The sequence below is a fragment of the Thalassophryne amazonica genome, chromosome 1 (genome assembly GCF_902500255.1).
Source record: "Thalassophryne amazonica chromosome 1, fThaAma1.1, whole genome shotgun sequence".
Lineage (NCBI taxonomy): Eukaryota > Metazoa > Chordata > Actinopteri > Batrachoidiformes > Batrachoididae > Thalassophryne > Thalassophryne amazonica.
This window is the reverse complement of record NC_047103.1, coordinates 50093325-50111957: the sequence shown is the minus strand read 5'-3', so window position 1 is coordinate 50111957 and position 18633 is coordinate 50093325. Positions and strand designations below refer to the sequence as shown.

General features: G+C 40.3%; 1 protein-coding gene across 2 annotated transcripts in view; it reads left to right on the top strand.

Annotated features, from left to right (window-relative positions):
• The first annotated feature begins 277 nt into the window (after nucleotides 1–277).
• The window catches only part of armc1 (armadillo repeat containing 1), a 43964-nt gene continuing 25608 nt past the window's right edge, over nucleotides 278–18633 (top strand). Inside the window, exons 1-3 of one of the 2 annotated variants that reach the window (XM_034169615.1) lie at nucleotides 278–428; nucleotides 12100–12306; nucleotides 18206–18297. In XM_034169615.1, coding sequence (XP_034025506.1) covers nucleotides 12145–12306; nucleotides 18206–18297 — 254 coding nt within the window. In that variant the 5' untranslated portion in view covers nucleotides 278–428; nucleotides 12100–12144. Of the gene's footprint in view, nucleotides 429–2560; nucleotides 2738–12099; nucleotides 12307–18205; nucleotides 18298–18633 lie in introns of those variants that run through there. The other variant, XM_034169623.1, reaches the window with a different exon arrangement.

Sequence of the window (18633 nt, the reverse complement as noted above, 5' to 3'; positions counted from 1 at the left end):
GGACTACTATAAACCACCATTGGTCATTCACATTGATTGACAAAATGTATCACCAACTGAACTTGACATTTTAAATCAGTCTTTTCGGTGATTGGTTACGTAGTCTGTCCATCAAAATATATCCTGCCACTGACGCGCTACCTTGGCTGTATGTGTTCGTTACCATGTTCTGAATATCCTAGTGGAGCGGTGTTTAGAGTTGAACAACTGGAATTCATAAGTGGGATGTCTCTATCGACAAAACAAGCGCACCCCTGAATGTGCCACAAAACCTAAACGCTGGACGCACAGCTGCTAGTGTCTGAAGAAAGGCGCGGGCCTGGTTTTTGACCAGTGTACTTATTTTGAGTACGTTATAAGCTGTCATTGGTATTTCTGAATACGTCGCTGAAAATTTCTGATGAAGTTAAACAAAACGGAGGAGAAAGGTATCCTGCATGTACTGTTAATTAGCTAGTGACTCATGTAGCTTAGCTTAACTTAGCTTGTTCCACAGGGCGAGGTTAGCTTGGGGTCGAACAGCAGATGTGTCATTCTGGAAAATAGTTTAGGGCAGTTAGCTGTAAAGCGTAGCCACCTTTTAGTTGTGCGCTTGTCCTTTGATTGCTGCTTCAGTCTTGTCAGGGCCAGTGATTATTATGATCAAACTTAGACCGTTTAAAAAACACATTTCAGAGTTCATTTTTATTTATTTATTTTTACTTAGCCGAAGCGCATCAGGGTTTACAATCGAAGTTGTAGCAATGAGACAAAAGTTAGAAATTTATTTTGAAGAAACGTCTGTAAGACGCAACTACAGACGGTTGCCCAGTTCCGGATCACCTTTTTTAAAGTCCCGCTATACGGAGCCATAATGCAACTGTCCTTTAATTGTGTATTGTTGTATTGGGTATTTGGATGTTATTTAGCTGAAAAAGTCTGGGTGGAATAGCGCTTCTACTTAAAGTGTGAAGCCACATCATGTGTGGTGCAAACATTTGCCAGAAATGGATCACTTTTGCCGGTTCTGGATCACGACACTCTGCGTCACTTTGGGTTCATTCCTGGCATCTAGCTGGAGCCCTTCTAATGCAGAATGATACACACTGTGTCCGAGAATGTGTTTTGAACACAAAATGATAGAAATTATATTTATTAAATGAGAATTTACTCAGTTTCGAAAAGCGCCGTTATACGTTTTTTACGAGCAAAAAATGAAGTGTGGAGGTAAGATTTCTCCCGAATTAAAAAAGTAAAAGCCCCCACATTCATGCCTAGTCGTGATTTTGAGATTGAGATGACCCCCAAAGTACACATGGCTCACAACTACAGACCCGAGGCTGCTGCTTCAGTGATTCGCAACTGGCAAATTTCGCGTCGGAGATAAATGCGCGCAGCAATTAAACAGCAAGGCATAATACACTGACATTTTCTACCCAAGAAGGTAAGTATTTTCCCACTCTAGAACCAAAACACCGAATGGCTAACTCACCTTTGCTACGTTTTAGAGAGCGTTACTTTCAAAAGGAATGAGTGACAAAAAGCGCGCTTGTCGTCGTTTGTAGACAAAACATCAGTCTTCCATTGGTACCAAGTATTAGCTTATTTGTGCTGATTACGAGAAACGGCGGCGCAAAAAACTACAGCAGTGATCCGGAACTGGGCAAGTGACTGTATCGATCAAAGAATCCGGCTATCAGCGTAAATAAGTGAATTGTTTGTATTTGTTTAAAATCAAAGAAATTACTGAGCAGTAAATGGTTCAGCTTCTTAAATCAGAGGATTTTCAGCGTTTCTGTTTATGTCATCTTTCTTTTTAAAAGTAGTTTATATTTTTAGTTGAGTTTTCATACAATAGCAGTTGAAGCTTACAAAAAAGAGCCATGCCTTGTGAACAATCAAAACACACCCTTATAGAAGAGGAAAGAATATGGCAGAAAGTAAGTAGAGAATATAAAAATAATAACAGAACAGCACGGTGGATTAGTGTGTGAGACGTTGCCTCACAACAAGAAGGTCCTGGGATCACTTCCCATCTGATCCTTTATTCCACTTCTAAAGAGATGCAGCTTAGGTAGGGTTCAGGGTTGGGTATTGATTCAAATCTCAAGAATCGATTAATTTCCGATTCTTAAGGACATGTTGCACCACAATCTTAACAATTTAGATTTAGGCTGTTAGTGACATCCGATGCTCCACTGGGATTATTGTGTGCACTTCTGTGTCCGGTTTCAAAGTATATGGCATTAGCAACAAACAGCTACGGAGACTTACGAAAACAAAGTACTCGTGAGTACTCAAGTGTTTCCGACAGGTGACATAACTGTTAGAAGCGTCCCAGCATGCACTTCAATGCCCCGTTCACAGCGGGCCTGCTTCAAGTTGCATATGCTGTGTATCTAATAACGCAGGAATGTCTGCATCAGTTGCACGCAGCAGGGGGGGAGAAGCTTGAGGAGGTGAGAGTGCCAAGGAGCTGCAGCGAAACTAATGAGCAGGTGTGCGCTCTGATTTCTTTTCTAGGTATCTTTCTTCTTGTGCAGACGCTGCAAGTGTTGCACTCTGATTTCTCTTCAAGTTTCTTCCCGTCACCGCGGGAGTTGCAGCCGGTGATCGCGTGCAATGCATCCGTGAGGAGAAGTGGCGATGTCTTTCCGTGAGGACACTGGATGTGGACATGTCCTCTACCCTGCGATCAGTCTGTGAGCAGGAGTTGATGGACTTTATTTAACACAGTCGTGAGAGAACTCATAAGGAGGTGAGAGTGCCGAGGACCTGCAGCCAGGCTGCATGATTTATAGCTCGGCAACAATGGAGCACAGCAGGAATCATAAATTGGCGTTGGGTAGCGTTATATTGTGTGGTTGTGGCATCCAGTCACGTTAAGTACTGTTATGTTGCCTCAACTTGCGTGAAAACTACTTCCTTTCTGCATCCAGTGCACAAGGCTGAAAATCAGTGAAAAAATTTAACATGTTTAATTTTTTAAAACATGTTTAATTTTTTGCATCTGTTTCGCGTCGCCCTTTGCGTCCTTCAAGCTATTGTGGGTGTTAGCCTGCATCAATTCGGCGCTAAGTTGCATAACTTGGCGTCGTCATGAAGCCACATGACGCAACTCAAAGCAGGCCCGGTTCTTACTGTGCCTTAGTAAGAACTGAGGCACAGTTAATTCCAAAGTTTACATAAGTGTGATGTCGTGTTATGATGACTCATTTTAAGTGATAACTGTTCATTTTGATGAGGTCATGGTAAAAGCAGCAGCCCCGAGAAGATTTAGTGCAGCTGTGGCCATGAGTCATAACGCAGCCTGTTTAAAAAAAAAAAACAAAACAAACCAAACGCTTATAAGTTTTGTGTATAACTAAAAAATCTAATATGTGGGTGATTCTTTAACTACGGGCACTATTGGCCTTGTAAATGTAATTTCCACCACACCATTGCCTTACAATATAAAGCGCCTTGGGGCAACTGTTTGTTGTGATTTGGTGCTATATACATGTGCGCTGATGTCACTGTTTATCTCCATAGAAACTACCCAAACAATCTGTCATACAAACCATTTAAAGGGACATTACAGTGTTGTGGTGGAAATTACAGCAATAGTGTGGGACAACTACATTTTGTTAAAAAAAAAATCGCAACAGTTGTATGACATTGAATACCCCAATTATGTTTTGATTATTTTACTGATATTTTATTCAGAGATATTTTAAAACATTAGAAAAAAACGTTTCTTTACCATTCATTTTATCATTGAAGATCAAAAGTCTGGGGTGGGACAAAGCACAAAACAGCAATATTTGCATATAACGATGCTGGAAAAAGGTGAAAAAGTCATCATAGACTACTAGAACAAATTTCTTAACACACTTTCATTGTAAAGATAACTATAAAAGTGTGAAATTTCCTCTTTTTTCTGTTTTTCATACAATATGATCAAAGGACATAAGTGCCCGTAGTCTAAGAATCACCCATGTATATCTTTGTCATCATGTTGCCTGTGAAAGTCACAGAGGACATTCCATGGACATGTAAAAAGTGGCAAACAGTTGACATGCAGGTTAAAACAGCTGCTGTACTGTTTTAACCTGCTTTGACAGATTGACAGTTTTATGACATTTGAGAGAGTCTGTAATATTGCTTATATATTGTTCAAATTCAGCCAGAAGTCCATGTACAACCCCTGGCAAAAATTATGGAATCACCGGCCTCGGAGGATGTTCATTCAGTTGTTTAATTTTGTAGAAAAAAGCAGATCACAGACATGACACAAAACTAAAGTCATTTCAAATGGCAAACTTTCTGGCTTCAAGAAACACTATAAGAAATCAGGAGAAAAAAAATTGTGGCAGTCAGGTAACGGTTACTTTTTTAGACCAAGCAGAGGGAAAAAAAATATGGACTCACTCAATTCTGAGGAATAAATTATGGAATCACCCTGTAAGTTTTCATCCCCAGAACTAACACCTGCATCAAATCAGATCTGCTCGTTAGTCTGCATCTAAAAGGAGTGATCACATCTTGGAGAGCTGTTGCACCAAGTGGACTGACATGAATCATGGCTCCAACATGAGAGATGTCAATTGAAACAAAGGAGAGGATTATCAAACTCTTAAAGAGGGTAAATCATCACGCAGTGTTGCAAAAGATGTTGGTTGTTCACAGTCAGCTGTGTCTAAACTCTGGACCAAATATAAACAACATGGGAAGGTTGTTAAAGGCAACATACTGGTAGACCAAGGAAGACATCAAAGCGTCAAGACAGGAAACTTAAGCAATATGTCTCAAAAATCGAAAATGCACAACAAAACAATGAGGAACGAATGGGAGGAAACTGGAGTCAACATCTGTGACCGAACTGTAAGAAACCGCCTAAAGGAAATAGGATTTACATACAGAAAAGCTAAACGAAAGCCATCATTAACACCTAAACAGAAAAAAACAAGGTTACAATGGGCTAAGGAAAAGCAACAGTGGACTGTGGATGACTGGATGAAAGTCATATTCAGTGATGAATCTCGAATCTGCATTGGGCAAGGTGATGATGCTGGAACTTTTGTTTGGTGCTGTTCCAATCAGATTTATAAAGATGACTGCCTGAAGAGAACGTAAATTTCCACAGTCATTGATGATATGGGGCTGCATGTCAGGTAAAGGCACTGGGGAGATGGCTGTCATTACATCATCAATAAATGCACAAGTTTACGTTGATATTTGGACACTTATCCCATCAATTGAAAGGATGTTTGAGGATGATGAAATCATTTTTCAAGATGATAATGCATCTTGCCATAGAGCAAAAACTGTGAAAACATTCCTTGCCAAAAGACACATAGGGTCAATGTCATGGCCTGCAAATAGTCTGGATCTTAATCCAATTGAAAATCTTTGGTGGAAGTTGAAGAAAATGGTCCATGACAAGGCTCCAACCTGCAAAGCTGATCTGGCAACAGCAATCAGAGAAAGTTGGAGCCAGATTGATGAAGAGTACTGTTTGTCACTCATTAAGTCCATGCCTCAGAGACTGCAAGCTGTTATTAAAAGCCAGAGGTGGTGCAACAAATACTAGTGATGTGTTGGAGCGTTCTTTTGTTTTCATGATTTCCATAATTTTTTTCCTCAGAATTGAGTGTTCCATATTTTTTTCCCTCTGCTTGGTCAAAAAAGTAACCGTTACTGACTGCCCACAATTTTTTTTTCCTGATTTCTTATAGTGTTTCTTAAAGCCAGAAAGTTGCATTTGAAATGACTTTAGTTTGTGTCATGTCTGTGATCTGCTTTTTTTCTACAAAATTAAACAACTGAATGAACATCATCCGAGGCCGGTTGTGATTCCATAATTTTTGCCAGGGGTTGTAAATTGGGGGCTCTTTTCATACTCTGCATCATGAATATGGAGATTCTAACAGATGTGATCAGGTCTGGAGCAATAAAACGCTGAGCTGCACGTTAAAACAGCGTGCTGCACACACACACATCCAGACTCTCTCAAAGTAAAAGAAAAATTCTTTCATTGAAAGGAACACAAAGCAAAAGATGAAAAAAAAAAAAACATTCCACTCACCCTACTGTAAAGATTTCCAAATAAGTCCACAACAAAAGAAGCCCTCATGCATGCATCGCGCTCAGCAATCACTAGCCAAGGAAAGGGTGTGGTAGTCCTCACTAGGATCGACAGCCAGAGATCATTTTCAAATTTCTATGGATAGCTGGATAGCTGGCTAGAGAATAATGTCCAGGTCCACTTGCCCTCAGGTTCTGATCGCGTGCGCACATAATGTCCTATCCCAGCTCTGCTCAACTTTGTCATGACTGTGGCATGTTAGATAGAGTCCATTATCTTCTGAAAATAGCGTTTTCTTACTTTTTCCATATGAGACATACATCTGCATGTCCAGGTACATCCATGATCACAAAAGCACTAAACCAGCATCCTGCCATACAAACGACAGTGTCATGACACTTTAGGTTCCAAAATACGACCGACTCTGAAAAAGTGAAGAGTTTTGGGGTGAAGTGTGTCGTCTCCTCTGTAAATCCGAGCCATCACTTTCATATAAAAGCTCAGAAACTTCGTTATCGAACATAACCACATTTGTTTCGATCTGTCTGTCTGTGAGACGTTTTCCAGAAATGTATCTTAACTCAGCCAGCGAGAGGAATTAAAAAAAAAATCACAGACCACTAATTATGAGGGCATGTGTGCAGAGAGACTTCCAGTCATGAATACTTTGATGTTGTGTTGCTAACTGGGATGTTAAAAACCATGTGACATGTCTTTTAAGATTCAGAATCAATTATTTTGATCCGATATCGATTTAGGTTACTGTTATTAAAACTGTTTTTTGAGCTGTTACCTGATTGTCTAGTTATGCAACATATTAATACTGCTTCACAAAATTTGGCCCTCAAAATGCAGGCAATAGTGTCTCAGGTAGTTATAAATTAAAAACTTTTCAGAGGAATAATGGCCCCGGTGTCCCCTACAAAACACGCACCTGCAGCGCTCGCTGTGTGCCGTGGGTGCTGGAAAACGGCTGGGGGGAAGGTTCTCCCACAGTTGACACCAGAGAATCTTCATGCGCTGTCCCACGGAAATGACACATTATGAGAATGAAAATATCTACTCTGTGAATATAAACCCGCAACATCAGACAATTAGAGTCCCGGTGTCGCAGACCAAACGGGCCCCCCTAAACATCGGTCCGCCCTGCCTTCACTGCGCATGCGTCATCTCTGCGCGTCAGCAGTGGTGCACTGATTATCACCTTGTTTCTGCTTAAAACTGCACTCCAGTCATCATATATCTCAGTGACAGATATGGAAGCTTTTGTACAACAATTATTTCCACGTAATTCAGCATTATTCATAATAATACAATAACATGCTTTTGGAGTGTGGTATGCATCTTCAGAGGCCCGACGTTCATGCCCAGTTGCCCAAATGACAGATATTCGCCCTCGTCTATCTCGGGCGAATATCTGTCATTGCGGCAACGGCATGGACAGAGGGACTCAGAAAATGCATACCGCATGACAACAGCATGGTATTTGCATTATTATCACTTCAAGATATACACGTACACGTTAATATAAGTACACGTTACGTGAGATTCACAACACATAACGTGTACATAAAAAGTTGGCTCACTTTAAACTTTTGTCGTGTTGGCTGGTACCGCGCTGCTCTCCATATTCGGCAGGGCGTCCTCAAAAAGCTGGGCTGCTTTGGCTGCTGTTCATTGTCGGACTATCCATAATAAAATCATTCGGAATATCCATATTGGGACCAAAACACACTTCTCGCCTTTTCATGTTATCGTCTGCAGACAGTTCTTGGTTGTGCAATGATATGACCTCATCACTTTATGCACAGCGGGCAGGTATTGGGGTTACCCGCCGACATCTGAGCCTGATGTGCAGCTGCTGCTGCTGCACCTGTGTCTATTCAGAGCAGTCAGTAGCGATTCTCCGATTTTTGCCTCATTTCTACTTAAAACGGGCTCTTTTCTGCTTAAAACTGAGTTTAGAATCATTTAAGAGGTTTTACTTTGTCATCTGATGGTTAATAATCACATTATTCCCTTTGATTGCTTTGGGTGTAGAGACTCCATCTCAGACGTGCTGCTGTGGTCTGAAATGACGCATGCACAGTGAAGGCAGGGTGGACCAGTTTTTAGAGGGGCCGTTCGGTCTGCGACACCGTAGTCATGAATGACATCTTTAAAATGGCTTTGACAGAGGTGATGAATAATTGTGGACACTCTGGTTCTAAATCAGAACCAGCGCATCCACAATCAATGTAGAGAAATGATCATTATTTTTCCCAATTCACACCCTCAGAAACAGCGTAACGGTCCAAATGCAGCGTAATTTTTTCAGGCACGCTGTATAATATATATACAAGGTCTATTAGAAAAGTATCCAACCTTATTATTTTTTCAAAAACCATATGGATTTGAATCACGTGTGATTACATCAGACATGCTTGAACCCTCATGGGCATGCAAGAGTTTTTTCACGCCTGTCGGTTACGTCATTCGCCTGTGGGCAGTCTTTGAGTGAGGAGTGGCCACCCTCTGGTCGTTTTTTCATTGTTTAGGAATGGCTCAGAGACTGCTGCTTTGTTTGATCAAATTTTTTTCAAAACTGTAAGGCACAACTGAGTGGACACCATTCAATAAATTCAGCTGGTTTTGGTAAAAATTTTAAACGGCTGATGAGAGATTTTGGTATGTTAGTGTCACCGTAAGGACGGCCCACGGCGCCTGACGGCGATCTGCGCTTCGAGGCGGCAGCGTCTCGCCGTTTCAAGTTGAAACTTCCACATTCAGGCTCTGTTCACCCAGTAAGGCATCAGAGAACAGAGAACTTTCAGAAGAAGTCGGCATGAGGAGTTTATTCGGACATTCCATTGTTAACGGACATTTTGTAATGAAAGAACGTGCGGGCAGAGTCACATGTCGGGCCGGTCCCGACTACGGGGGGTCGCGACAGGAAAAACACCTCCGTTGGAAACCTTAATGGGCAAGTTGGAACATGCCCAAGCTGTTAAACAATTTCTGTTACTCACTTGTTGAAAGCCATCAAAAGCCGCCTGAATTTTACAAATGGTTTTCAACACGGAGGTGTTTTTCCTGTCTTTTCTGTTTTTCCAGATTCACCGAGTCGTCACGGAAACGACTCGGCAAATTTGCGCGCACGTCTTTCATTAAAAAATGTCCTTAAACAGTGGAATGTCCGCATAAAGTCCTCATGCCGGCCTCTTCTGAATCTTCTCTGTTCTCTCACGACGTCCTGGGTGAATTAAGCCTTAAATTAGGATGTTTTCAGCTTGAAACAGGCCGACGACGGCGCCTGGAAGCGCTGCGCGACGTCCCGCTCCGTGGGAAGTCCTTACAGCAACAGAAACACCCCCATAATCTCTCATCAGCCATTAAAGTTTTCACCAAAACCAGCTCAATTTCTCGAATAGGTCCACTCAGAGATTCTCACAGGGTCCAGAAAAAATTTTGATAAAGCAACGCGCGCCATCTCGAGCAGCGTGTGAAACAAAGGAATTCAGCCGAGAGGGCCTGAACACATCTCACTCAAGGCCTGCCCACAGGGAAATGACGTCACCGACACGCGTGAAAAAACTCACGCATGCGCACGAGGGTTCAAGCATGATTGACGTAATCGCACGTCATTCAAATCCATATAGTTAAAAAAAAAAAAGTGTTGGTTTCTTATCTAATAGACCTCGTGTATGTGTATGTATGTATATATATATATATATATATATATATATATATATATATATATATATATATATATATGCGGGTATAGAGAATAAGTGAATTAATAATAAATTATATAGCACCTTTCAAGATAAAATCCCCAAATCCTTCACAACACAAAATAAAACAAAACTAGAATAAAAGACACAAAATATCAGTATCATTTAAAATAAGACAGAAATAATAATTGAGGGCTACCCAAGCTCCAGTTTAAAAGGATGAGTCTTCAGATGCTTGTTGAACAAATTCACAGATCGTAAACTGAAGGGCAGAGTTCCACGCTGTTGGGGCCACGGCAACAAAGGCTCTGTTAACTTTAGTTTTTAATCTACATGTAGGAACAGATAACAGGCCTTAATCAGTCCAAGTCCAAGTGGTGATGTATGGCTGCAAAAGTTCACGAATATATTATGCAATTAATGCGAGTTTGGCGCAGCACTTGCTCTTATGGTAGACAAAGGCACAAACCGGAAATGGCACAAAACAATCCGGAAATGGCACAAAAAAAAATCACAATCTAGAAATGGCACAAAAAAATCTGCCCATAGGGGACAAAGCCACAAATCGGACAACATTGTCGTAAAAAGCCGTAACAGCTCCGCTTTGAAGCTTGAACCAATGAAGTAGTGCTCCGACCCTCTGCTTCGTGGGTTCTCTTCTTCGCTGCTTTTCAGAAGCGACAAATCCACTTCTTAACTCCTCTCAAAGCCATTTAACGATGTCAGTCATGAGTCACCTTTGTGTTGATTAAAGTCACTAACTGGGACTCTTGTCTTGTTGCAGGCAAGAAATGAGAATCATCCTCCATTCCGTTTGACCAGCTCCGAACACTGCGCCGCTCTCTGCCAAGTCAAGCTAGAGTTCGGTCTGAATTAATAACTTCAAAGTGAATCGTCGTTTGAAATCAAATGACACCTCTTTCCAAACGTTGTAATACAAACAATAAACTACAATCGACCAAAACCTTTTTCCTCCCAGAATGAGAAGTCATCCATTCTTTATGGTTTACATTGATGCTGACGTGCAGCACAACCGGCTGAGGTCAGCTCGGAGGTATGGAGTGACATTTATGCCTTAATGTCTGAAAGGAAATGCAAAATCGGTAGTTTTGTTTATTTCTATTTATGCCCAGAGATCAAGAATCCCAGTGAACAATTTCATATTATGTATTTTGCGACTCAATAAAATGTTGTTGACATATAAAACCTGTAAAGCCTACTTTAGTACACAGAAAATTCACAAGAGGTATTAAGGGAATCGATAAGGATTCGGATCGATAAGCGGAATCGATAATGGCATCAATATCGCTAAAAATCTTATCACTACCCATCCCTATTTGTGAGTATTCCTAATGTTGTGATTAGCTTACCTGAGCATTTTAAAATAGAAATATTTGAAAAAACATCCATTTCACAGTACTAAAATCCTAAATTGGTCATTTTTTTCATAAAGAAAGGCCAGAAAAGCTGTGTGACACTTGCAGCTGTGATTCTCAATTATTTTCAATTATGCCAAAAATGTATGTGGGACTGATCTCTAATTCGAAAGACAAATATGCCTGCTACAATTTCAGTTTTTTAAATTAAATTTCATCGCTACAAAAAAAAAAAATCGGAAGCAATGTGATAAACTATTGAACACAGTGTTTCCTCTGTAATTTGTCTTTTATTTCTAAGTTTCAACTATAATTGAAATCTCAAGGAACAGGGAGAGTATAGCATAGAGGGTGAACAGCTAAAAACTTCTTTCTTTACATTATTACAATATTGTCGTTAAAAAAAAAGAGTTGTAATGACAGTTGTGAAGTAGCCTATCATTACTTTGAGGTTCTGCGACCATTATTCAGTTTTAATTTATTGTTTGATGATATATCCACAGATAGTGAAGAGCTTTGCTCATTAATGTCAGTGATATCAAACATTACAAGTGAATATTATACAGTTAATACAAATGAAGAAATTAAGGACACAAGGTGGTATACCAAGGATGGCGTACTGGAGAATCCATCAACTATGAGATTACTTAAGAGCTGGCGATCAATAGAGATCTGTCCACATTTCTAAACTTGCTCAATTTAAATGCAAATTCTATATTTTCATCATTTTGATTGATAGTCAGTTACTTGACAAAAGGAGTAATTGTGGTTGGGCTACTTTTACAATGTTCCTGCAATGTGTGGACTGTGCATTTAAGCTACAGATTGATTGATAATGAAAACTGTAAATATGTGTGGCAGTAAATGCAGTGCCATTTGCCCTCTGTGCTAATAAACAGCCATTATGAATGGCTTGAAGTTGTACTTACAGTTGCTCCATCTTTCCTTATTGTTGATTTATTAGGAAAGATCCTGGTTTGATGTCTGTGGCAACAAGAGAGGAGGCACCATGAGTGCGGAGGTGGATGCCCTGACTGTGGTGAACCAATTGCGAGATCTCGCTGCAGACCCCCTGAACCGAAGAGCCATTGTTGAAGATCAGGGCTGTCTCCCAGGCCTCATCCTTTTTCTGGACCATCCCAACCCACAGGTTATCTACTCTGCACTATTGGTGAGCAATATCATTTACATTTTTCTGTATGCATAGTTGTAAAAAATAAAAATAAAATAAAGAGACACATATATGGTGGTTTATATATCGGATTGTGTGGCCCTACAGTAGATATGGGCTTTTAATGATTTCCTTAAACTGTTCTTTTGCCAGTGTGGAATGATTGTACAGCATACATCATTAATGACTTTAAAAATATAAGAATTGGTTGCACAGGTTCATCTTAACAAAAGAGATTGTGCTTGGTTGCCCACAAATGGAAAAAAGAATAAACAATAAATAAAATAAACTTAGATGTAAGTACCAATCTTGGTTATTTATTGTATTATTGTATGATGTGTGTATTTTTCATATTTTTATGTCATTTTTTTTACACTAAATAATGAATTTTGAGTTAAAAAACGAAGCAGAAAAAAATGTTCTGAAAAATCTTTAAACTTTTCTTTCAAAGTCTGCTGTGAGTGTCATTGCTGTGGTTAAAGGCATAACAGCGGACACTGTTTTCCCCAAAATATGCCTAAAATCTCTTTCTGAGGATGACATAATGTAAATGCGCTGATAAAACTTTCTGACCTCTCAGTCAGTTCGCGCATTCCACATAAATACACAAATTCTTGATTGTTCCTGCTCAGACTGCTAACCAGGGGCGAATCCAGACAGAAAGGGTGTGTTGTGGGGGTATGTGCCCTCCACAACAACTCTTGATTAAAGGTCCACTTTTGAAGACATTTTCATACTGCTACTATTTCTAATAACAATAATAATAATTTTAACAACAAAAATGTTTAAATCAGTATTACTCTGGGCCTATGTTTTGCTATAGTTTTGAATTAAGTTTAATTGATGAGTCATATAAAAATAAGTTTAGTTAATTTAACTTTTATGCATAACTAAAGTAAATTACATAACTAAATTAAAGTAATATCTAAGTAATGTTTGGGGATCTAGCTTTAAAATCAGGTTACTTAGGATGAGGGAATCCAAAAATATGAAAATTATTACAGCTTTTGTGGTTATTAATCTTATCAAACAAACATGTAGGTTGTGATATCAAGTTTGATTAAAGGCAAAGAAAAGGTGAAAATGTACAAAAGAAAATACAGATGCAACAAACATTAAGCAGCTAAATTGAAGGGGATCGGGATTAGTAAATAGTCATCAAAAAACCCTCCAGAATTCACCCCTGGGCATCAGAAACCTAAAGTTTTCTAATCCCCCCCACTGACAAGGGTCCACTTTCATAAATAAAAGACCCCCCCTGCCCCCCACGATTTTAGATCCTGGCTACAGGCCTGAGATTTCAGTTGGTATTGAACAACGTAAAAGCTCTAGACAAGCTGTCCCCATATGGTGTATCCAGAAACTTTTGACAGCGCTTCACTTAGTCCACATTTTGTTATGTTACAATCTTATTCCAAAATGGATGAAATTATTTTTTTCCCCCAGAATTCTATACACAATACCCCATAATGATGATGTGATAAAAGTTTTGTGAGATTTTTTCCAACTTTATTAAAAATAAAAAAAACTCAAATATCACATGTACGTAAGTATTCACATCCTTTGCTGTGAAGCTCAAAATTGAGCTCAGGTGCATCCTGTTTCCACTGATCATTCTTGATGTTTCAACAGCTTAATTAGAATCCACCTGGGGTAAATGCAGTTGATGGGACATAATGTGGAAAGGCACACACCTGTCTACGTATAAGGTCCCACAGTTGGCAGTGCATGTCAGAGCACAAACCAAGCATGAAGTCAAAGGAATTGTCTGTAGACCTTTGAGGCACAAATCTGGGGAAGGGTGCAAAAACATTTCTGCTGCTTTGAAGGTCCCAATGAGCACAGTGGCCTACATCATCCATAAATGGAAGAAGTTCAGATCCACCAGGACTCTTCCTAGAGCTGGCTACACGTCTAAACTGAGTGATCGGGGAGAAGGGCCTCAGACGGGGAGGAGACCAACAGCCTGATGGTCACTCTGAGCTCCAGTGTTCCCCTGTGGACATAGGAGAACCTTCCAGAAGGGCAATCATCTCTGCAGCCATCCACCAATCAGCCCTGTGTGGTAGAGTGGCCAGATGGAAGCCACTCTTCAGTAAAATGCCCATGGCAGCACACTTGGAGTTTGACAAAAGTCACCTGAAGGACTCTCAGACCATGAGAAACAAAATTCTCTGGTCTGATGAGGCAAAGATTCAACTCTGATGAATGGCAGGTGTCATGTTTGGAGGAAACCAGGCACCATCCCTACAAGCATGCTGGTGGCAGCATCAGGCTATGGGTATGTTTTCCAGCGCCAGGAACTGGAAGACCAGTCAGGAGGAAGAGATTAATCCATCAATGTACAGAGACATCCTGGACAAAAACCTGCTCCAGAGCGCTCTTGACCTCAAACTGGCGCAATGGTTCATCTTTCAGCAGCACAATGAGCCTAAACACACAGCCAAGATATCAAAGGAGTATCTTCAGGACAACTCTGTGGATGCCCTTGAGTGGTCCAGCCACAGACCAGACCTGAATCTGATTGAACATCTCTGGAGAGATCTGAAAATGGCTGTGCACCGACGCTTCCCATCCATCCTGATGGAGCTTGAGAGGTGCTGCAAAGAGAAATGGACAAAACTGCCCAAAGATAGGTGCACCAAGCTTGTGGCATCATATTGAAGAAGACTTGAGGCTGTAATTGCTGCCAAAGTTGCATCAACAGAGTATTGAGCAAAAGGCGTGAATACTTACGTACATGTGATTTCTTAGTTTTTATTTTTAATACATTTGCAAAATATTCAAAAACTGTTTTCATGTTGTCACTATGGGGTGTTGTGAGTTGAATGTTTGAGGGGAAAAAATTAATTTACTCCGTTTTGGAAAAAGGCTGTAACCAAACAAAATGTGGAAAAAGTGAAGCGCTGTCAACACTTTCCAGTGTTGCAGACCGAACGGTACCCCCCCAAAAATCGGTCTGCCTGCCTTCCCTACACATGCTTCGTTTTGGACCACAGCAGCACATCTGAGATGGAGTCTCTTCACCCAAAGCAATCAGATGGATTAATGGTATTATTAACTGTCAGATGACAAGGTAAAACCTCTCAAAGGGGATAGAGAATCAAAATCATCTTTTTCATGTTTTTGGTGTTAGTTCAGAGTCTCCCCACTGTGGGGAATACACACGAAGTGCCAGCAAGTTTCAGAACCTCTGTTTCAAGTATTTCTCCTTTTTTGAATTGCCCCTAGAAAACAGGCCAATCCGTTTTTGAGAGAAAACTTACGTCACTTTTTCACCAATAGCCCCCACACACACACACCCACACCCACTCCCTTTCACACACGCCCCTTCGAAATTAATTATTCATAAGGTTGTGCCCACCCATTCGTAACACTCGAAGAGAAGCAATGGCGAGCTACAGGTGTGCTTTCCCAGGCTGTTTTAGCGGACTACGATCTTCCCACGGAAAGCAGTGTACGCGATCACTGGCTTTTATTCATTTTTAACTGCATCCCCAGTACATACAACCGCCGACTATTTCTTTGCTCTGCGCATTTCACGGAGGACTGTTTCACAAACCTTGCACGATTTTGAGCTGGCTTCAGTCGGCATTTAATACTCAGTAGAGGGTCAGTTCCGACTCTGCAACAAAATCAACCCCAGCAATCAGTACAGCCTGTGAGTATCACATTTTCTTTTGTTTTAAATTTGTGTTGCGCCATATTCCTGTTGTAAGAATTGCATGTTAGAATGGCACGTTAGCTCTGGTTCATTCCTCTAAAGGGAATGAGCTAACCCATTAGCAGCTAGGGATGTGTATCGAGAACCGGTTCCTTTTGGGTATCGTTAAGAAATGACTCGATCCACTGACATCAATAAGCTTTGTGCTTAACGATTGTTATCGGTCCTTCAGAGTGGCCGTTGTTTTGGGGGGTGTTTGTCAGGAAAATGATCATTTCTGTATTGATTACAGACCCTGCAGCGGGTCCGGAAACAACTTTTCTGTAGCGCGGCTTTGCTTTGAACCTTGAACCAATCGAAGCAGTGCTTTGCAGATTGAAGCAATGCTTCGATTATTCTTTCTTTCTTTTGCTTAATTTTCTCCTGCTAAAACCCTAAAGAGCATACGTCTGTGAGTATTATTTACCTTTTCTGTGTTAAACCGACCTGTTATGTTCTTCTGAAACAGTTGATAAATGTATTTTATAACTTAAAAACGGGAACAATGCTAACGCGTTAGCATGTCTATGGCATTTTCAGTGTTAAAAATTAGCATTGCAGCTGTCATCACGTTCGGGTGCATTTGTTTTCAAATTGTAATATTTCTTAAATTTATTTTTGTTTATTTACTAATAATCTAATGATTATTATATATAATTTTAGAGAAAGAGGCAAAAAAAAAAAAACCTGAATAGAAACACAACAGAAAATATAAAAGCAAAGTCAGTTTTAAGCAGAAACTCCGTGACACTTTGAAATGACCGACGTGCAGTGAAGGCATCAGCTAGCAGCTCGTGTAGCTGTGGCGCTCTGATTGCTTCATCTGTCTTTTATGATGAAGTAATGCTGAATTTATGTGGAAATGATTGTTATACAAAAGCTTCAGATATCCGTCACTGAGATAAATGATGACTGGAGTGCAGTTTTAAGCACAAATGAGGTGTTAATCTGTGAATGGTGGCTAATGACGCATGCGCAGTGAAGGCAGGACGGACGATTTTTAGGGGGTTCGTTCGGTCGGCGACACCGGCTGCACTATAAAATATGTTTATCCTGCAGTATTTACATAATGTGTCTTTCAACATATTATGGAAAGGCTCCATAATATGTTGGCTGCACTAGAAAAGAGCAGCAATGGTTTGTGAGTGAAATATGATCTTGTTCAGCAGGAGAACAGTTTGCTGATTTCTTTGCTGACTCCACCTTGTTTTACCTTAAACTCTAGGACACAATTGCTAAATGGTTTCTACAAAAAGGTAGATGGTGAAGAGTTTATGATATAGCCGTGAAATTTTTTTTCAGTCAGATTTTTTTTTTTTTTTTTTTTTTTGCTTTAATTAATCCCTGAAAACATCCTGTCAAACGACACAAACGATGCCTGTTCCTGCGCGGTGCTGTAGCATACGAATCTAATCGCATGTTGTTTCAAACTTGCGTCCATGTACCATTTTTTTTTTCTGACTGCTTTGCACAAGTTACATCGAAGGTGATTCTATGTATTACTGAAATTGCAGGTTAAAACAGTTTAGTGTTGCGATTGTCAATAAGTGAAGGACTAGTCTTGTACCAGTTTCAGTTTGATATCTTGCTAGCTATTGAAATAATCACACTGGAGACAGAACATTTCAGCCAACCTTGCTAAACTAGGACAGATAAATAACACACAATTGAACTCTCATGGCTTTGTATTCAGTTTGAAACTCTGAGACTTTTTATAATTTATTTTTAATGGCTGCTCATGGCCCACCTGTATTACCTTCATGGGCCACACTTTGGGAATGCCTGAATTAAATGAGTAATCCATAATCAAAAAATTGGTATATTAATCAACTCATTGTTTTAGTAGAGCATGAAAAGAGAGAGACACAGGAGAAAGTTGGCGTCTTGTGGCTGGTCTGTTTTCTGAAACAAAACCAAGCAGTGTTTGTTGTTAAACACAGTGCACAATCTTAGTCCTGCAGTGCCTCGTCAACTGGTACCTGAGTTACGTGCAGAACTGTGGCTTTATGTAACGGTCTTTGAAGGTGACATGTGAAGTATAAACACAGGGTCAGTGCATGTGTTTTAGAATGGTTATGTAACATTTAACTGTTGTACACTTATTCTCCATTTAGACCTCTCTTCGTGACGATACTATGTCAGGGCCTGTCAGCTTTTGAAGGGTGAAAAGATAAACGGCTGCTAATGTCATTTCAGGCTGTGCGCTACCTGGCAGAATGTCGAGCCAACAGAGAGAAGATGAGGAGCGAGCTGGGCATGATGCTGAGTCTGCAGAATGTCATGCAGAAGCAAGTCACTGCATAAAACACACACACACACACACACACACACACACACACACACACACACACACACACACACACACACACACACACACACACACCTACCTTCCCTCCCTCACTGTGCGGTTTCTTTACACAAAACCTCAGCATAGGATTCCTTCTCGCTGCAGATTTTCAGACAGGATTGTGTCCTTCACTATGCCATGTCATAGTGAATATGATTAATGTTGATACACAATGGAGCCATAAACAGTTTTTCTACATGTTGCAGATATTAATGCGTGTTGCCACTTCTCTACAGTTTCTCGATGATTTGTCTTGAGTGTTTTTAGTGGTGTAGGT